This window comes from Monodon monoceros, unplaced genomic scaffold, assembly GCF_005190385.1.
Source record: "Monodon monoceros isolate NGI ecotype Baffin Bay Population unplaced genomic scaffold, NGI_Narwhal_1 Super_Scaffold_21, whole genome shotgun sequence".
In the NCBI taxonomy this organism is placed as follows: domain Eukaryota; kingdom Metazoa; phylum Chordata; class Mammalia; order Artiodactyla; family Monodontidae; genus Monodon; species Monodon monoceros.
The window spans coordinates 41503951-41519411 of record NW_021703778.1 but is presented as its reverse complement, the minus strand read 5'-3'; the positions used below and the strand labels follow the sequence as shown (position 1 = coordinate 41519411).

The following is a 15461-nucleotide window of genomic DNA, read 5'->3' as shown; positions in this document are numbered from 1 at the left end:
GCTTATATGGAATGAATTTAGTTTATGCCCCAAATTAATAAATTTCACGGTTGACTTTGTTCATGTTACTTGAGCTGCTTTGAGACATCTTTCAAGGAAAGTGTTATGAAAAGGGCTTTGCTGGCCAGTCTGGAGAGTGGCCTTTCTTCTGAGGGGAGTGGAAGAGTATCTGAATATTTTTCCACTTAAGAGAGAGATGGGTAGAGTCCCTAGGGTAAAAAAACAGGGACGATGCTGTTTTGTTCTCTTCTCATCACTGGCCCCTTTGAGCCTTAGTTATATTTTACGTGACTGTTTAAGGACCACTGAGCTAAAAATTTGGCATAGCCAGAGCGTTAGATTTACGGTCTTTTAATTTTTCATCTCGTCATCTTAAGTGTTTAAATGGGTTGAGGAGAGAGATGCAGATTGTTCACAGGAAGAAAGTCCAGTTAGGAATTCATTCATTCATTCATCCAACATTTACTGAGCACTTAAAACAACCAGCTATACGTTTAGGCCATGATATTGCATTGAGTAAAGCAAATGTGCTCCCTGACCTCGTGAAGCTTACATGATAGTTGGGAGGAGAAGAGGGAATCAGGGCAATATGTAAATAAATATATACTCTTAGAATTTTATGTATGTAAAATATACACTGAGTGTGTATATATAAACTCATGTACACACATAAACGTAAATATATGCGTCAGAGAGTAAAAATTGCTATGGGGAAAAAACACAGGGCAAGCTAAGGAGAGTTGGGGCCGGGGAGTTCCATATTTCATTTAGGATGGTCAGGGAAGACCTCACTGATAAGGGGACATTTGAAGAATAATCATTAATGTTATATAAAAGTTGTTTATGATTTTCTTATTTGATCTTTCAACAATGTGTAGAAAGGACATGGGGGAAGTAATGTTGTTAAGCCTTCCATGGCTCCCCTTGCACTAGTATAAAGGCCAGAATCCTTGGCATTTCTTTGTGAACTCGTCTCCAGCTTATTGTTCTCTATGCTCAAGCCATAGCGTGTTACTCCTCAAACGGGCCATGGTTGTTCAAAGTGTGTAGGCGTGGACTAGGCAGACAAAGGATGAAGCCTTTCCAAGGAGAGGGAGCGACAGTGATTCTTTTAAAACGTGAATCAGATTATGTCACTCTTTTCAGAACCTTCCAGTGGCTTAGCATCACACTTGGGAAAAAATCCAAACTCCATCCTCATCTCCTATCCGGTGTTATTCACTTGCTCTTCCAGGCTGACCTTTGTTCTGTATACATGCCAAGTTTATACTTGTCTTCCAGTTGCTGTTCTCTCGGCCTCGAACACTTGTAACTTGCTTCTTCATTCAGGTTTCTGCTCAAATGTGAATTAGCCCGTAGTAGCCTTTCCTCACCAGCCTACCTGAAGCAGCCTCTCACGCCCACTTCAGACACACCTTAATCCCTCACGCTGTCTTATTCTTTTTAATAGAACTTTCCCCCGATGTTATTTTTTATAATTTGGTTGTCTTACCTGCTAAAACATAAGCTCTATGAGGCCAGAAGCCTTGTCTCTTTCATGTTTATTCCCTAATTCTTAACAGTGTTTGACACATGTTTGATGATCAATAAATATTGTAATGAATAAACCCATTTTGCTGACAAACAAAATGAGTTTCAAGTGGTTATTTATCAGGTCTATAAAACAACCAACTATACTTAGCTATTAAGTGATTCTGACCTTACTCCTGTGTCAGCGTTTTTTCCTACTTCACTACCCTTTGTGGTGGCAGATACTCTGTTAGTGAGTAACATGTTACGTTGAAGAAATAGTGGATGCTAAATAATATTGACTTGTGTATGTGTGGGCACATTTGTGCATGCTCTCTCTCCCTCACGCGCACGCACATACACACACACACACACACACACATATACCTGTGTGTGTGTGCTAGTGCTTTGTGATGGTGTTAGTTGCCCAGAAAATGGAAGCCGCTGTGAGAACCATACAAGTTACTTTGGGGAAATATTAAAAAGCCAACAGAACCGAACAGCCCTATCCAGTGATTTGGGTTTGGGATTTTTTTTTTTTTCTTTCTGGTAAGTCTTCTGTTTTTAGCCTGATGGCAACAACATCATGATTTATTTTAGCTCTTATCTTAAAGGCACTCAGGGTGCTACTTTGCCATGACTGTGCCTTATAAACTCGCCTATTATTTCCCTACCTAGAACACTCCAGTGAATTAGGCAGCACAACTGTAACTCTTGTGTCCTTCTGTAATTAAAGTTTGTGGTATTCTCCTTTTGAATGAATCCCAGTGTAAAGAAGGCCAAGGAACTGCAGTTTGGGGTGCTCACAAAGATAGAAATACAAGATTGCTATTTCTTTGAGGTTTGCTAATATTATATATATATTTTTTCTTTTTTTTAAGCTTCATTACATCCAGTGTTTAAAACCCATCTGATCTGGCAGCTGTTTCCTGAATGATTTTTGGATTCATTTAGTTTGTAGCCTCTTTCACCTCCTCCCACACCCCTGTCCACTCACTGCAACCACCATCTCTTTCAGAGGGAGTTCTTGTTCCTCTGGCTCCTTCCAGTGGCCTGTGTTTGAGATGACCCTGTGGGAAGCCTCCCTCTCCTGACTTTTGCTCAGTCTTGTGTCCAGTGCTTCCTCTAATTCCTACAGTACCTGAACCTTGCTTTTCCAGCAAAATTATTGTGGCTGAATTACTGCTTTATGTGTCTCTTTCTCCCTTGAAAAACTATGAACTCCAAGAGAGCAGAAATTGTCTTGCCTTAATATGCTCGGCATCTACTGTAGTATCCTACCCAAATGCTCAACCAATCTTTAGTTAAGTGAAGGAGGTGATAAGCAAGACAAACTTAGTGTTTGGCTTATTTGTAGCATTTTATGTTTTGTTTTTTAAAAGGATGAAATGTTTTTGGTTCAGCCCAGCAAACACTGAGCCCTTGCTGTACGTCAGGCCCTTTGAAGAGATGTTGAGTGTACAAAGATCAACTAGATAGTCAAAGATGAACTAGGTAGTCTCTTCCCCACCTTCACTGTAAATGGCTAAGCTTTCAGAAGGTATCTTCCTGCCTGGGATGATCTGTCCTGAGCCATGAGCAGCACTGGGCACAGCCATTTCTTCCCAGAGGCCTTCCTAGTATACCCCACAAGGCAGAGTTTGGGCACCCATCTCCTCCTCTGCACCTAGAGATGCTGGGTGTTTATGCTAATTATAGCACTTACCCAGTGGTATTCTGTCTATATGCATGTCTGTCTAGTCCTCTGGAGGGCAGGCAACAGGAAGTATTTATAATTCTCGTACCAGTTCATAGCAGAGGCAAACTATATTAAATAGAGGCACTTCGTGCTTGTTTAGCATGAATGGATGAATAACTTAAGGCTTTGCTAATGGGAACAGAACAGAAAGGAAGGTAAAGAACACATTAATATTGGGCTATTAAATATCTTTCAACTATTTAACTTATCTACTTGATGGATGGACTAAAATAAAAATTTTATACTAGCAGTAAAAAATTATGAAATAACAAAGTAAAATAAACTAAAGGAAGTGTTTAAAGTAATAAAATATTTTCAAATATTTTAAGGCTCATTTACATATAACATTAATGTTTAGTATAATATTCATATTTTCAAAATAGCCCCAATACTAATGGTTAGCAGTCCTATTATATGTGATAGCAATAAGTCATTGGAAAATCCTTTAACTTTAATTAATTCAGTCCAGCTTTCTACCTGATTAGTACAGATCAACAATTATATTTTGCCTAGATCATATCATCCCCAAAGACTTTTTGTAGTTACTGAGGGTATTGTTAACAAGATGGTTAAAATAAAGAGAAATTTGAAATATTTTAGATGGTGGGAAATTAACTGCATCATGAATCTAGGAAATGATGTTTATTTTAGTTATGAGCTCTCTGGAATACTCAAAATGAGAAAGTCTAAGTATTTTAAGTTTTTGGCTAAAGAGGGCTCAATTGTGGCTGCCATTAACAAAGGGAAATATGGTAAGTCTCATAATCTTTCTTGATGGCATTTGAGTTTGAGTTCCTTTTGGGTCCAAAGTATCCTATTTCTGGGGTTGAGGCACGGGAATAGGTAGATGAATAGTATGTTGTGAAAAGACCCATTTAAGGCTGGAGAAAAATGAAACAGTTCTGTAGTTTGCTGCTTTTCTGTCTTTGGATCTTTCCCTTGTGTGTTCTGAGGATTGCTTAAAAATCATTCCTTTTAAAACTGCAAGTCCTTGAATCCTTGCCTCTTTTAGCATCACTGATCCTCTGTTCCCTGATTTCTCCTCTTATCTGGCTGGCCTTTCCCTGCTTGGTTTGTTTCTCCCTGCCCTCCCCTGAAGGAACCCGGGGTCTGGTCCTTGGCTCTCTGTTACCGTGGAGACTTCATTGATGGTCAGGGCTTCTTAGTGCAGGTTGACTCTCAGATCTGCCTCACCAGCCCAGACCTTTTGTGACAGCCTGTCCTGCTAACTACCTCTTGGATGTATAATATCTACAATTTCCCATCCTGTTGGTAGATGAAACTTGACATTTAGAGCTTATTATTCTCTTTCTCACAAATCATTCCCATACCCCCTCCCTTTTTTCCTTAGAGAGATACTTCCTTTTCTGTTAATGTTGCTTAATGTTTACTCTCTTCCTATCTTTGTTCAGCCCCCATTGTCAGTTATCATATTTCATCAAATTATTTTCAACCACATGCCTTTCTCACATTTATTTCTTTTTAGATCATCTTGGTACTATAGCAGTTTAAGCCCATTTTGCTTCCTCACGCTATGCTTTTGTAATATTTTCCCCAGGTGGTTTCCTTGCCTCTAATCTCTTTTTCCTTCTTAGGATACTGCTGTGAGATAAACCTTTCTAGAACATTTGCTGCTTTTAGCATGTCACCCTCCACTCTTTGACCTCCAGTTTTCTCCCATTACATACTACACAAGGCTGTGGTTTTTTTCTTGCCTACACACAGGTTCAAGTATGAATCTTTTGGCTTGCCATTAATATGCTACGTAAACTGATCTCTGCTACCTTTGTTCGTTCATATAGTTATTGAAAAGCTTCCTGTTGCTACATAGGCATTGTGTGAAGTGCCCCAAAAGACACAGTTCTTGCTTTCCATAAGCCTCAGATGGTGATGAGAAGTATGTACGATGTAGTGGGCTGAGTGTACACTTAAACACACTCTGGCTCTGTCACACATCCTTGGGTCCAAGCAGCCAGTGTGCCTAGGTTTGAGTTTACCCCAAATGTAAGCGTGTCTCCTGCCTGCTCTCTCCTTCAGCACCTCCGGATACTTCTGTGTCCCTTGTTTTCGGCACCCTCTTCCTTCTTCCTGCCTAATACGGGACGTGTCCACAGCCTCTCTTTCTCTTTTATGACCTGGACCATTTTGAAGAATACAGTACCCCTGTTCTACCTATAGACCTTTTGGTGTCTGTCACTTGCTGACTATTGAACATGTGTTTCGTCTACTGATAATTGCCTCTTTGCACATTTCTCCTTTCTGCCACTTAACTCTGTCTCCTGCACTTAACCTTAGTGTCAGAATTGTGGAAAGAATACAGACTTTGGAATCCTACTTGGGTTTGAATCCCAGCTTTAGCCCTTTCTAGCTTTGTTCTTAGACAAGACATTAAAAATCTTCTGGGTTACAGTTTTCTCATCTCCAAAGCAGGGGTAAAGATACTCACCCTGCAGTGTTTGCAAAGCAGCTGGTTCTGCCTCCAACCTGCAGAAAATGGTTGTAGTGAGCCTGTGTCCCTTTCTCCTGTCACCAATCTCCTGTCGTGTTTGTTGTTTATAGAACACTAATTTGTGATTAAAATGGTTGCTGCGTTGTATTAGTTATTTTTCCTCTATTGTTGGGTAAGAGACAGTTGTACAGGGGTGAGGACAGGCCCCATGCTCCCAGCCTGGGGCGGAGTGCCGACGGAACTTTATAAGCGAAGTTTGCTGTTGGTATAGAGCTTTGTCCACATCTGTGATGATAGAGCATAACATATCCCCAGTCCTTAAGTCCTTTAAAGCCTTTTGAATTAAACATTTTTTTCCTTATCTTTATGTTCTTAAAACTTTATGTGTGGAAATAATTTCAAATTTATAAAAAGTGGTAAAAAACAGTACAAAGAATACCCAGATATTAGTTACTCAGGATTACACCTGTTAACATTTTACCCCATTTGATTTTTTATCATTTGCACTCTCTAGCTAAAAACCTAGATACATCCACAGTGTTTCCTTTACTATCTGTCAGTAAGGTGCGTATATCCTGGCCTTTTATCCCTGAAGTGCTTCAGCCTGAATTTTCTAAGAATGGAGCTGCTCTCTTATAAATCACAGTAGGGTTAATTACTGGTTTTTAGTTGTCATGCCTCTTTTAGCCTTCTTTAATATGGAACATGTCCACAGCCTCTCTTTATCTTTTATGGCCTTGACCATTTTGAAGAACACAGTACCCCTCTCCTTTTTAATAGAACGTTTCTCATTTTTTATTTGTCTCGTGCTTCCTTGTGGTTAGATTGAGGTTTTGTGTTCCTGGTCAGAGTAATGCATAGGTAATTTTATGTCCTTCTCAGGGTATCACATATGGAGGCACACAGTATTCATTTATCTCTACTGAGGATGTTTATTTTGATTATCTGGTCAAGGTTTTGGTAGATTTATTCCCTGAATAAATACTGCTTTTTTTCTTCCTTGTAACTTGTTAGAAGTCTGGGGGGAGACAATGTTTAAGACAGTATATATATCTTGTTAACTCATCAGAATTTCCCCCTAAGTTGAGCATTCATTGAAAATTTTTGCTGGAATCAATTTCTACCATTATGATTGCAAAATGATAGTTTTACTACTTTAGCACTTTTCCCGCTTGGACTGTCAGGCTTCATCATTCCACCATACATAAGAGTTCTCGCTTTTCCTCTTTCTGTCTATTGTTAATATAGATGCATGACGTCCTTTTTTATTGTTTATAATTCATTACTGTTCTTAATTGACAATTTGGTCTAAAATTGGTCCCAGATTTGGCCAGAGGAAGCTACCTCAATGTGCAGCATGGCAGCATGTCCCCATCCTTTTTTTTTTTTCCTGTCAAAACAAGATGTTCCCTTATTTTCTGTCAGTTTCCTTATTTTCTATCAAAACAAGATGTTTCAGTCTCATCTTGTACATACCCTGACCTAGACCTGGAAACAGCCATTTCTTTGAGCAGCCTTGGTTCGTTTTAGTGGAGAATGCTATCAGTGACCAAGATCTGAGCATTAGGTATGCTCATTGCTACTGGGTGTCCCTCTGTGGTGTGAGGCTTTAATGAAATTAAAAACTAGCTGCCCTGCGTTTCCAGAGGATAGACTTTGCGTTTCAGACAGTGGAAAAGCTATAGCTGACTGTCAATCTTTGGTTGCTTTAGGAAATGATTATGCAAAATGGTATGTCATTTGCCGGTACTCTTGTATTTAAAGGCGAGAATGAAGCTAATTGCATGGATGCATATAGTATCTGAATTATACAAGGACTCACTTTGGAGTTACTCTTTTGGTACTATAATATTTACCACCTCATGGAAAGATAATACTTTGGAGTAATGCTCAGTATTTACTTAGTATTACTTACTTTCTTTGTTTCACTTTTCCCTTATGATTGTTGGGTATAAATCTTGTCATTTTGGCAAACTGGGAAATTGATTTGGGTAGACCTGTAAGCCTCCTTTAAGATTCTTGAATAAAAGCTAGTTATTGTTATAACTTCATCATTCTGGGATCCTGCAAGAATATCTGTACTAAATATTTATGTCTGCAAGATATAAAACTTAGCCTCAGAAATGTAACTTAATTTTGCACCTTTTAACTTTGAATATCTGATCATATAAATTATTTGAAAAATTTTTTCTTGGAAACTTCTTATTTTAAAATAATTTCAAATTTACAGAAAAGTTATAAATCCCGTATACCCTAAACCCAGATTCACCAACTGTTAACATTCTGCCTCATTTGCTTAATCATTATCTCTCATTTTTTTACCCTGAATCATTTGAGAGTAACTTGTAGACGTGCTCCTTTACCCCAAATACTTCATTGTGTATTTCTTAAGAACAAGGATATTCTCTTACATAACCACAGCACAGCTACCAAAACCAGGAAAATTTTAACATTGGTGCAGTGTTAAATGTGTAAACCTCATTCAAATCTGGACACTTGTCCCGTTAATGGCCTTAATAGCAATTTGTTTTTATTGTTCAGGATCCAGCCCAGGATCATGTATCGCATTTAGTTGGAAAGTCTTTTCAGTCTCCTTAATCTGGAATAGTACCTCAGTCTTTCTTTGTTTTCCATTAGTGACATTCTGGTAGAGTACAGGCCAGTTTTTTTGTGTGTGTTTGTTTTTTAATTTTTATAGAAGGCCTCTCAATTTGGGTTTGTCTGATGTTTTCTTCTGACTAGGTTGAGGTTATGCACTTTTATTAGGAACACTAAGTGATGCTGTGTCCTCAGTGGGCGGGATCAGAAGACATGTGATGTTAGTTCATTTCATTTTTTGTGTTGTTAACTTTTTTGATCACTTGATTCATATGGTATGTGCCAGGTTTCTATCTTTCCCTTTGTAATTTATAAGTGAGCAGATTATTTTTAAAAGTAAGTTTTTTCTTTTTAAAATAATCCATCTTTATTTTTAAAAATTGGAAAACCAAAGCACAAAGTAAATTAAAATTGGCCTCAATTACTACCTAGGAATAACTACTATTAAAGTTTTGGGATCTCCTTTTCTTTCTTTTCCAATATGTGTTTTGAGCACCTGCTACTTATTATTCTAGACAAAGGGAATATCTCAGTGAGTAAAACGTGTTCTCATGGGGCTTACATTCTGGTAAATAATAATAGCTATCATTTATTATTTTTTTATTGAGATATAATTAACATATAACATTGTATGAGTTTGAGGTATACAACATAATGATTTGATATATTGCAAAATGATTACCACAGTAAGTTTAGTTAACATCCATCACATATAGTTACAGATTTTTTCTTGTGATGAGAACATTTAATATTTATTCTCTTAGCAACTTTCACATGAACAATACAGTATTGTTAACTAGTTAACTGTAGTCATCATGCTGTACAGTACATTATAACTATCATTTATTGAACATTTATTATGTGCCAGTGCACTGCTGTAGGTGCTTTGCTTTTATCAATCATTTAATTCTTAAAACAACCTTATGAGGTAAGTGTGATCGTTGCTCTCTTATGGCAGAGAATTTAGTATACCCCATGTTAAACAGCTGCAAAGTGATGTGCCATACTGTGATTCAGGCAGAGACCATCCTCTTAACTACTGTGGTGTGGTAACAAGTTATAAGCCAAGTCTGAAAGTTAGAAAGCAAATTAAGGTGGTGATTCTGTTCAACTCTTGGGAACAGAGCTATGGCAGCATTGTTGTCTATACCTGAGATGCTTTGTACTTGCCTAGGGTTTTCTCTTACTCCGTGTAAGCAGTGAGCTCTCTTGATTCGGCCTCCCTAAGGAAATTCTCTTACTTTCCCCCTCTTCCCTTCTGCTGACCTGTTCTCAATGATGTGACGGTTAAAAAGAAGAAACCAAACCAAACCCTGATTTGTAGCATTTGCCAATTTCAGTGGTGTAAATATACCCATAATCGTTGACTTCAAGATATCAATGCTACATCACTGAACACAGAATTGGCAAGAGGTGTGTTGGGAAAAGATGTGCAGTAGCACATCATTATAACAGATACAACATATGTAAACCTCAAGAGTGTAGATAATAGTAAGATGTGGCAAAAGATTAAAATGTGATGTTTTGAGTATTTATTACATCTCTTTTTAATTTATTTAATTGTAAGCTTATATCATTTACTTTTTTTTTTTTTTTTTTTTGCGGTATGTGGGCCTCTCACTGTTGTGGCCTCTCCCGTTGCGGAGCACAGGCTTCGGACGCGCAGGCTCAGCGGCCGTGGCTCACGGGCCCAGTCGCTCCGCGGCATGTGGGATCTTCCCGGACCAGGGCACGAACCCGTGTCCCCTGCATCGGCAGGCGGACTCTCAACCACTGCGCCACCAGGGAAGCCCTCATTTACTTTTTAGTAATGGCCGTGTTTAACACCTGGCTTGCAGAAATCCTGAAAATATGATGCGCTCTCGCAAGCCTGTACAGGCCAGCTCCAGCATGCCACTGCAGTTCTCTTGCTGCTGACTGCCCACCTTCAGGAGCCTCATGACTGACACTGTCTTGCTATCTAAGAGATCAGTGCTATCCCTTCTTCTATCATTCCTCCCACAAAACTCCCTATCTCATTCCTCTAATCTCCACCTAACATCTTCCCTGTTTCCAAGGCCTTGTTTTCCCCACACTGTAAGTCACTCTCTCCCATCCCTCAGATGCTCTTCTCTTCCCAATTTCATTTTTTTCCCCAAATCAAGTTACTGTCCCCAGTTAAAGGAAGGCCCCAGACACAACTAATATCTTGGGGCATGGAGAGTCTCTCAGCAAGATGGTAGGTCTAATGTGGAGAGAGAATCCTTGATCTAGAAAAGGAAGATCTATTCTTAGATTTCCAGGTTAGAAATCTTAGTGGAAATAATATATATATTTTTACTTATTAATAAGTACCTAAAGGTGATTTCAGTACTATTAATACAGTCCCCAAGATAGGGACTTATATACAAGTCCAAAAGTATAATTCTAAATAGTGTCTGAAGTCAGTGATAATTCTGTTGTACCGACTGTGCTATTCCTGTGTTAGGGTGCTTTGGAGCTTTCCAGTTCAGCAGCCCTAGTAAGTTACAGCTTATTTGTAGTTCATTCTCACTTCTTACAACAGATTGGAACCCCTACTGTATACAGGGCGCTACACAGAGTACTGGGGAAAAATAAGAAAGAGACACTCAGGGCTATAGGAAATACTTTGAATTTGGTCTTCAGAATCAACCTGCTGGAGCATTTCTGTTACTAGACTTGATCCCAAGTTTGACTTCATTATTTTTGGTTTTTATTATTTAGTGAAACACTACCTGCTGCTCCTTTCTGCTGCTAGCCATTAAGTTGTGGCCACAGGGAGCCATGGTTCTCTAATAGGCTTTATTACTCCTAAAGTGGAAAGGAAAAAAGTGTTTTAAGTAATGGGAATTCTCTCCCCTATTTAATGTTAAAATGGCCTGGCTTTCTCTAAATTGGATTTTCCATAATGCATCATTAAGGTTTACACAGTACTAAACCTCAGTGCTCTAAAATCTTTTGTTTATGGTTATCACATGAATTATATAATGTTTATGATTGGGAGAATGGTAATTAGGACTGTATTTCATAGAATAAATTTAATTTAGCCAGTGACCTCAATTTTTAAAAATGTATAAAAATTGCTAGAAGAATATTTGCAAATAAAGGACGAAGATGTCTTAACTTCTAAATAGTTGCAGAGTCACGGGCAGAGTTACTGGCACAAGATTTATGTCTGATTGTGTGGGCTTAAGGGAGGGGTGGATAAAGAAGAGTAGCGATTCCAGATGGTCAGGAAACACAAATTGTTGGAAAAGCGCCCCTCCCATCCTCATAGATTAAGAATATTATCCCAGGCTGAGTGGTGAATATGCTTCAAGAATTCTCACACATTAGCTGTAAGAAGAGAAGATATTATCTCCATTTATATAGTCAAGGAACCTGAGACTTAGAGGATTTAAGTAAAGTCTTTGTAGATGGAATTTAAACCCAGATTTGTCTGGAGCCCAAGCTCTTTGCACTCTACCACTTCTAGGCCAGCTCTGTTAGAGGCTCTCCATGTTTGATGGAGAATGGGTGGACTTGGCAGTGATTCTGTGGGATGTAGAGTTTAGAGAGTTATTGCTGCAAATGGAACACAGAGGTTAAGGGGCATTCTGAGTATAAGGATGTAACTGTTTAATATACTTCCTCCATCCTCTCTGCCTTATTTTTAGATTTTCCTGGAATTTTTACAGAGCTTTTTTAGGGAGCTATTTTACATTCTTTTAAAATTTCTTTTCCAAGTGAATGTACCATTATCTTGTTGGTTTACTTATTTGTCTAACCATCTCCACTAAAATGTAAGCTTAAAGAGGACAGAGATCTTATTTTCAGATTGTTTTGTATTCTCAATGCCTAGAATACTTCCTGGCACATAGGGGCTCAATCAGTGTTTATATTTGTATAAACTCGCTAGAATGGGCACAGTTTAGATGATACATTTGATTTCCCCTTAAATTAGATGTTTTCTAAAGATAAGCTCCCAAGAGGAACCTTACTAATGCAAACTTGCTCTCTCTTCCCTTTTCCTAGGGCGATTGTGTTGTTACTGTACTGCTCTCTGAAGAGGACAAAGTTGAGGATGATGCAGTGTTTTACTTGGTATTTTCGGGTTCCACCCTCCATCACTGTACAAGTACTCGGAAGGTCAGTTCTGATACGCTGGAGACCATTGCTCCTGGTAAGTATTTGAGTGGAATCTTTACTAGCCTTTATTTATTCTGTGCTCTGGTATAGAGTAATCAGGGTGATAGAACTATTGTTAGATCTTTGTTTTAAATACACTTTAAAGTATTTTATTTCTTGCTTGTTGCACAAAAATCTGAGCCTAACTAGAAATAATTGAAATAAAATGGTGTCATAAATTGAAAGACAGTAATTAAGATCAGCAAAAATATTAATTTATTGGAATGTGGAAGAAAACTAAAACACATTTGAAAGATAAAAGTTCATGTGGTTTCTGTGGTGTGACTGCATATTTGATTCTGAATATCATTGTGGCAAAAGCAAAGGTAAAATACAATTAGTAACACATTACTCAGTATCCGTGAGGGAAAGACTAAAAACCTTCTGTAAAAGCCAAAGCTTCCCCAAATTAACAGATTATAGTTCATGGTGAAATGAATACTTAATCACTATTGCATTTATCCATTTAACAGAATTAAAAGGAAAATGTTTACTTTAAAAAATTCTTTATAAAGTCCTTAAGTCATTGCTGTTTCCACCAGAAGCGGCTGACAACTTTGACTGTCTTTTGACTGACCCCAGGTATCTGAAGGTGTATTGATTCGTGTTTGGAAATGAGCTTCTTCTTTCTTTAATTGACCTTGCTTCAAAGTTAATAATTGGTTAATTTTCATCAGAATACAAAAGAGGGCACATTTAGGGGGAACCCCTAAAAATGTTGACAGTTGAACCATTTGCCTTTAGAGAATAAAATGGATTTAGTTCTTATTGAAACATTTCCTGTAACCAGTGATTTTATGTAACTCTGATTCCACTTTGTTGAAATAGATGGTGTAAAAAACGTATTAGTTTATCAAGCACTTTCAGTATCTGGTTTTGCTGGTATTAGATCAGATTGTCAGTTTTTGATTGCTGCTGTGCTATTTTCCATACATTATCTTCATGTCTGATGCCTACCAGATCCTGGAAGTTAAACCACATTCAAGAACTGAGATTATGACAGTTGAAAGCTGTATTTATCCTCCTACTCGACAAAAGTGATTTTGAAAATACAGGATTTAAAGATTCTTGGCAATTTCTATGTGTATTCCCCCCAAACTTTTAGGGATAGGAAATTTAGCTAGGAGTCCAGCATAGGTACTGACGTTTTCCCTAAAGAGTATTAAGTATCCTTCTTTGTAACTTAAAGCTCTAGTCTTGTTTCCTGTGAAGTATATCATGTCAGAGAGGCTGATCTGGAACTTGACATCTGCTCCAGCAGGTGCCATCCAGTGTCACCACTGCTAAACATTTCTTATGTGTGGGTGACTGTGAGAAACAGACCCTCAGCTAGGTAGAATCAGTCAGTCCCTGACTGGGCTCTTATTAGGAAGGGAATGGAGGTAATTTTTATAGACTTATTCTTTTCCTGATTTAGAAATGCTTTAACAGTTTAAGTTTGTGTGTGTATATGTGTGTATGTGTTTGTGTGTGCATATATATATAGAGAGAGCGAGAAAGCGTGCAAGTAGACATGAGAATGTTCGAGGAAGGCCGGCTATTACAAGGACATAGCCCTGTGCCCTCACTGCCGTCCTCAGTCACAGGTACCAGCAGAGTCCAGCCTCCTGGTGGAGAGGGATGTGTCTGGTGGCTCGTATACCTTCAATGACGAGGTACTTAAATTAGTGTGGACTGCAAACAGTTACTCTCCTCGGGTTCACAGACCCACGGTACTTGTATGACAGCCAAGAGCTCTAGGTTTGTACCACATCCTTGTACACTGTCCCCAGCCTACTGTTTTGGAACTTTAGTTCCCATTTCTTCTCTTGCCTTTGGTCTAACACTTCTTCAGTCTGTTTCAGGCCCCCCTCTTTTCCAGCCCCACCCATCTCTGGGTGTCCTTTGATACTGACTGACTCTGAGTGCCCTAGACCTGTTGACTCCAGCCAACCAGAATGGGCATTGTATTCTGCTCTTTCCCTCTAATTTGATCTGAATCCTCAGTAATCATTCCTGACCCATTTGCTTGGGGCCTGGAATCACAGTACCTGGTTTCTCCTAATTTTTCACTAGTCAGCTCTCCTCCCCTCAAATTATGATCTTAACTATTTACCATATTCTTACAACTTGTCCCCTTTGCCCCCAGTTGGCCTGAATGTTCTGCTACCCACCTGAATTCAGTCAGCCTGCTGCCTGAGGCCCCTAATCACAAGAGAGGTGACAAAGGATTAGAGTCCCTAAAAGGCCCTCTTGTTCAAGCAGGCTGAACAAAGAGTAAGGCAGCATGTGAGACTGTGATACGTGCACGGGTCCCAGTGAGCCTCCCTCCTTGGTGAAGTAGAACCTCTGTTAACTGTTGAAACAAAGGAGATTCCTGAGTGGATCTTGCTGCTCTGGTCGTCACACGTGTCATTTTTCTGTTCACTTGTCTTCTTCAGCTGCTGTCCAGATTGGCCCAGTAATTGTTGTGGAGGGATGGGTAGAGATAGGGAGACTTTCGGGGGTTAAGTTAGTTTTGAATTGCTTGTTTATATCATGGAGTTAATAGTTTCGTCTAGAATTAAACTGCCTTAAATCTGCTTTGGGAGATTTCTTTGGCTTGTTCTGTACTTTCCTTGAGGTCTTTACTCAGATATCACCTTCTCAGTGAGGCCTTTCCTGTCCACCTTGTAAAAATATACAAACTGCCTCCTCTCCACGCTCCCTGTTCCCCTTCCCTGCTTTACTTTTCTCCACTGCACTTATCAACTTTGGACACATTATATATATTATTTATTTTCTACTTGCCTCTACTGCAGTGTCAGCTTCCCGAGGGCAAGGATTTGTGTCTGTTATGTTCACCGGTATATGCTAAGAAGGCTTTTTCTGTGAATTCCTACCACTTGATGGGACTGAGTTTCTATCGTGTTGAAACTCATCCTCGTTCTCAGAAGCACCCTTCTAGAAAGGTTGTGCATACGTACGTGCATGTACACACACACACACACACACACACACACACACACACACACACACACA

At 38.9% G+C, this 15461-nt stretch overlaps 1 protein-coding gene across 5 annotated transcripts in view; it reads left to right on the top strand.

Annotated features, from left to right (window-relative positions):
• AKAP13 (A-kinase anchoring protein 13) overlaps window positions 1-15461 on the top strand; it is a 338024-nt gene that overhangs the window by 118517 nt on the left and 204046 nt on the right. For all 5 annotated transcript variants that reach the window (XM_029238790.1, XM_029238789.1, XM_029238788.1 and 2 more), the window contains exon 3: window positions 12309-12456. In XM_029238790.1, the coding sequence (XP_029094623.1) occupies window positions 12309-12456 (148 nt within the window). The remainder of the gene's footprint in view (window positions 1-12308; window positions 12457-15461) is intronic.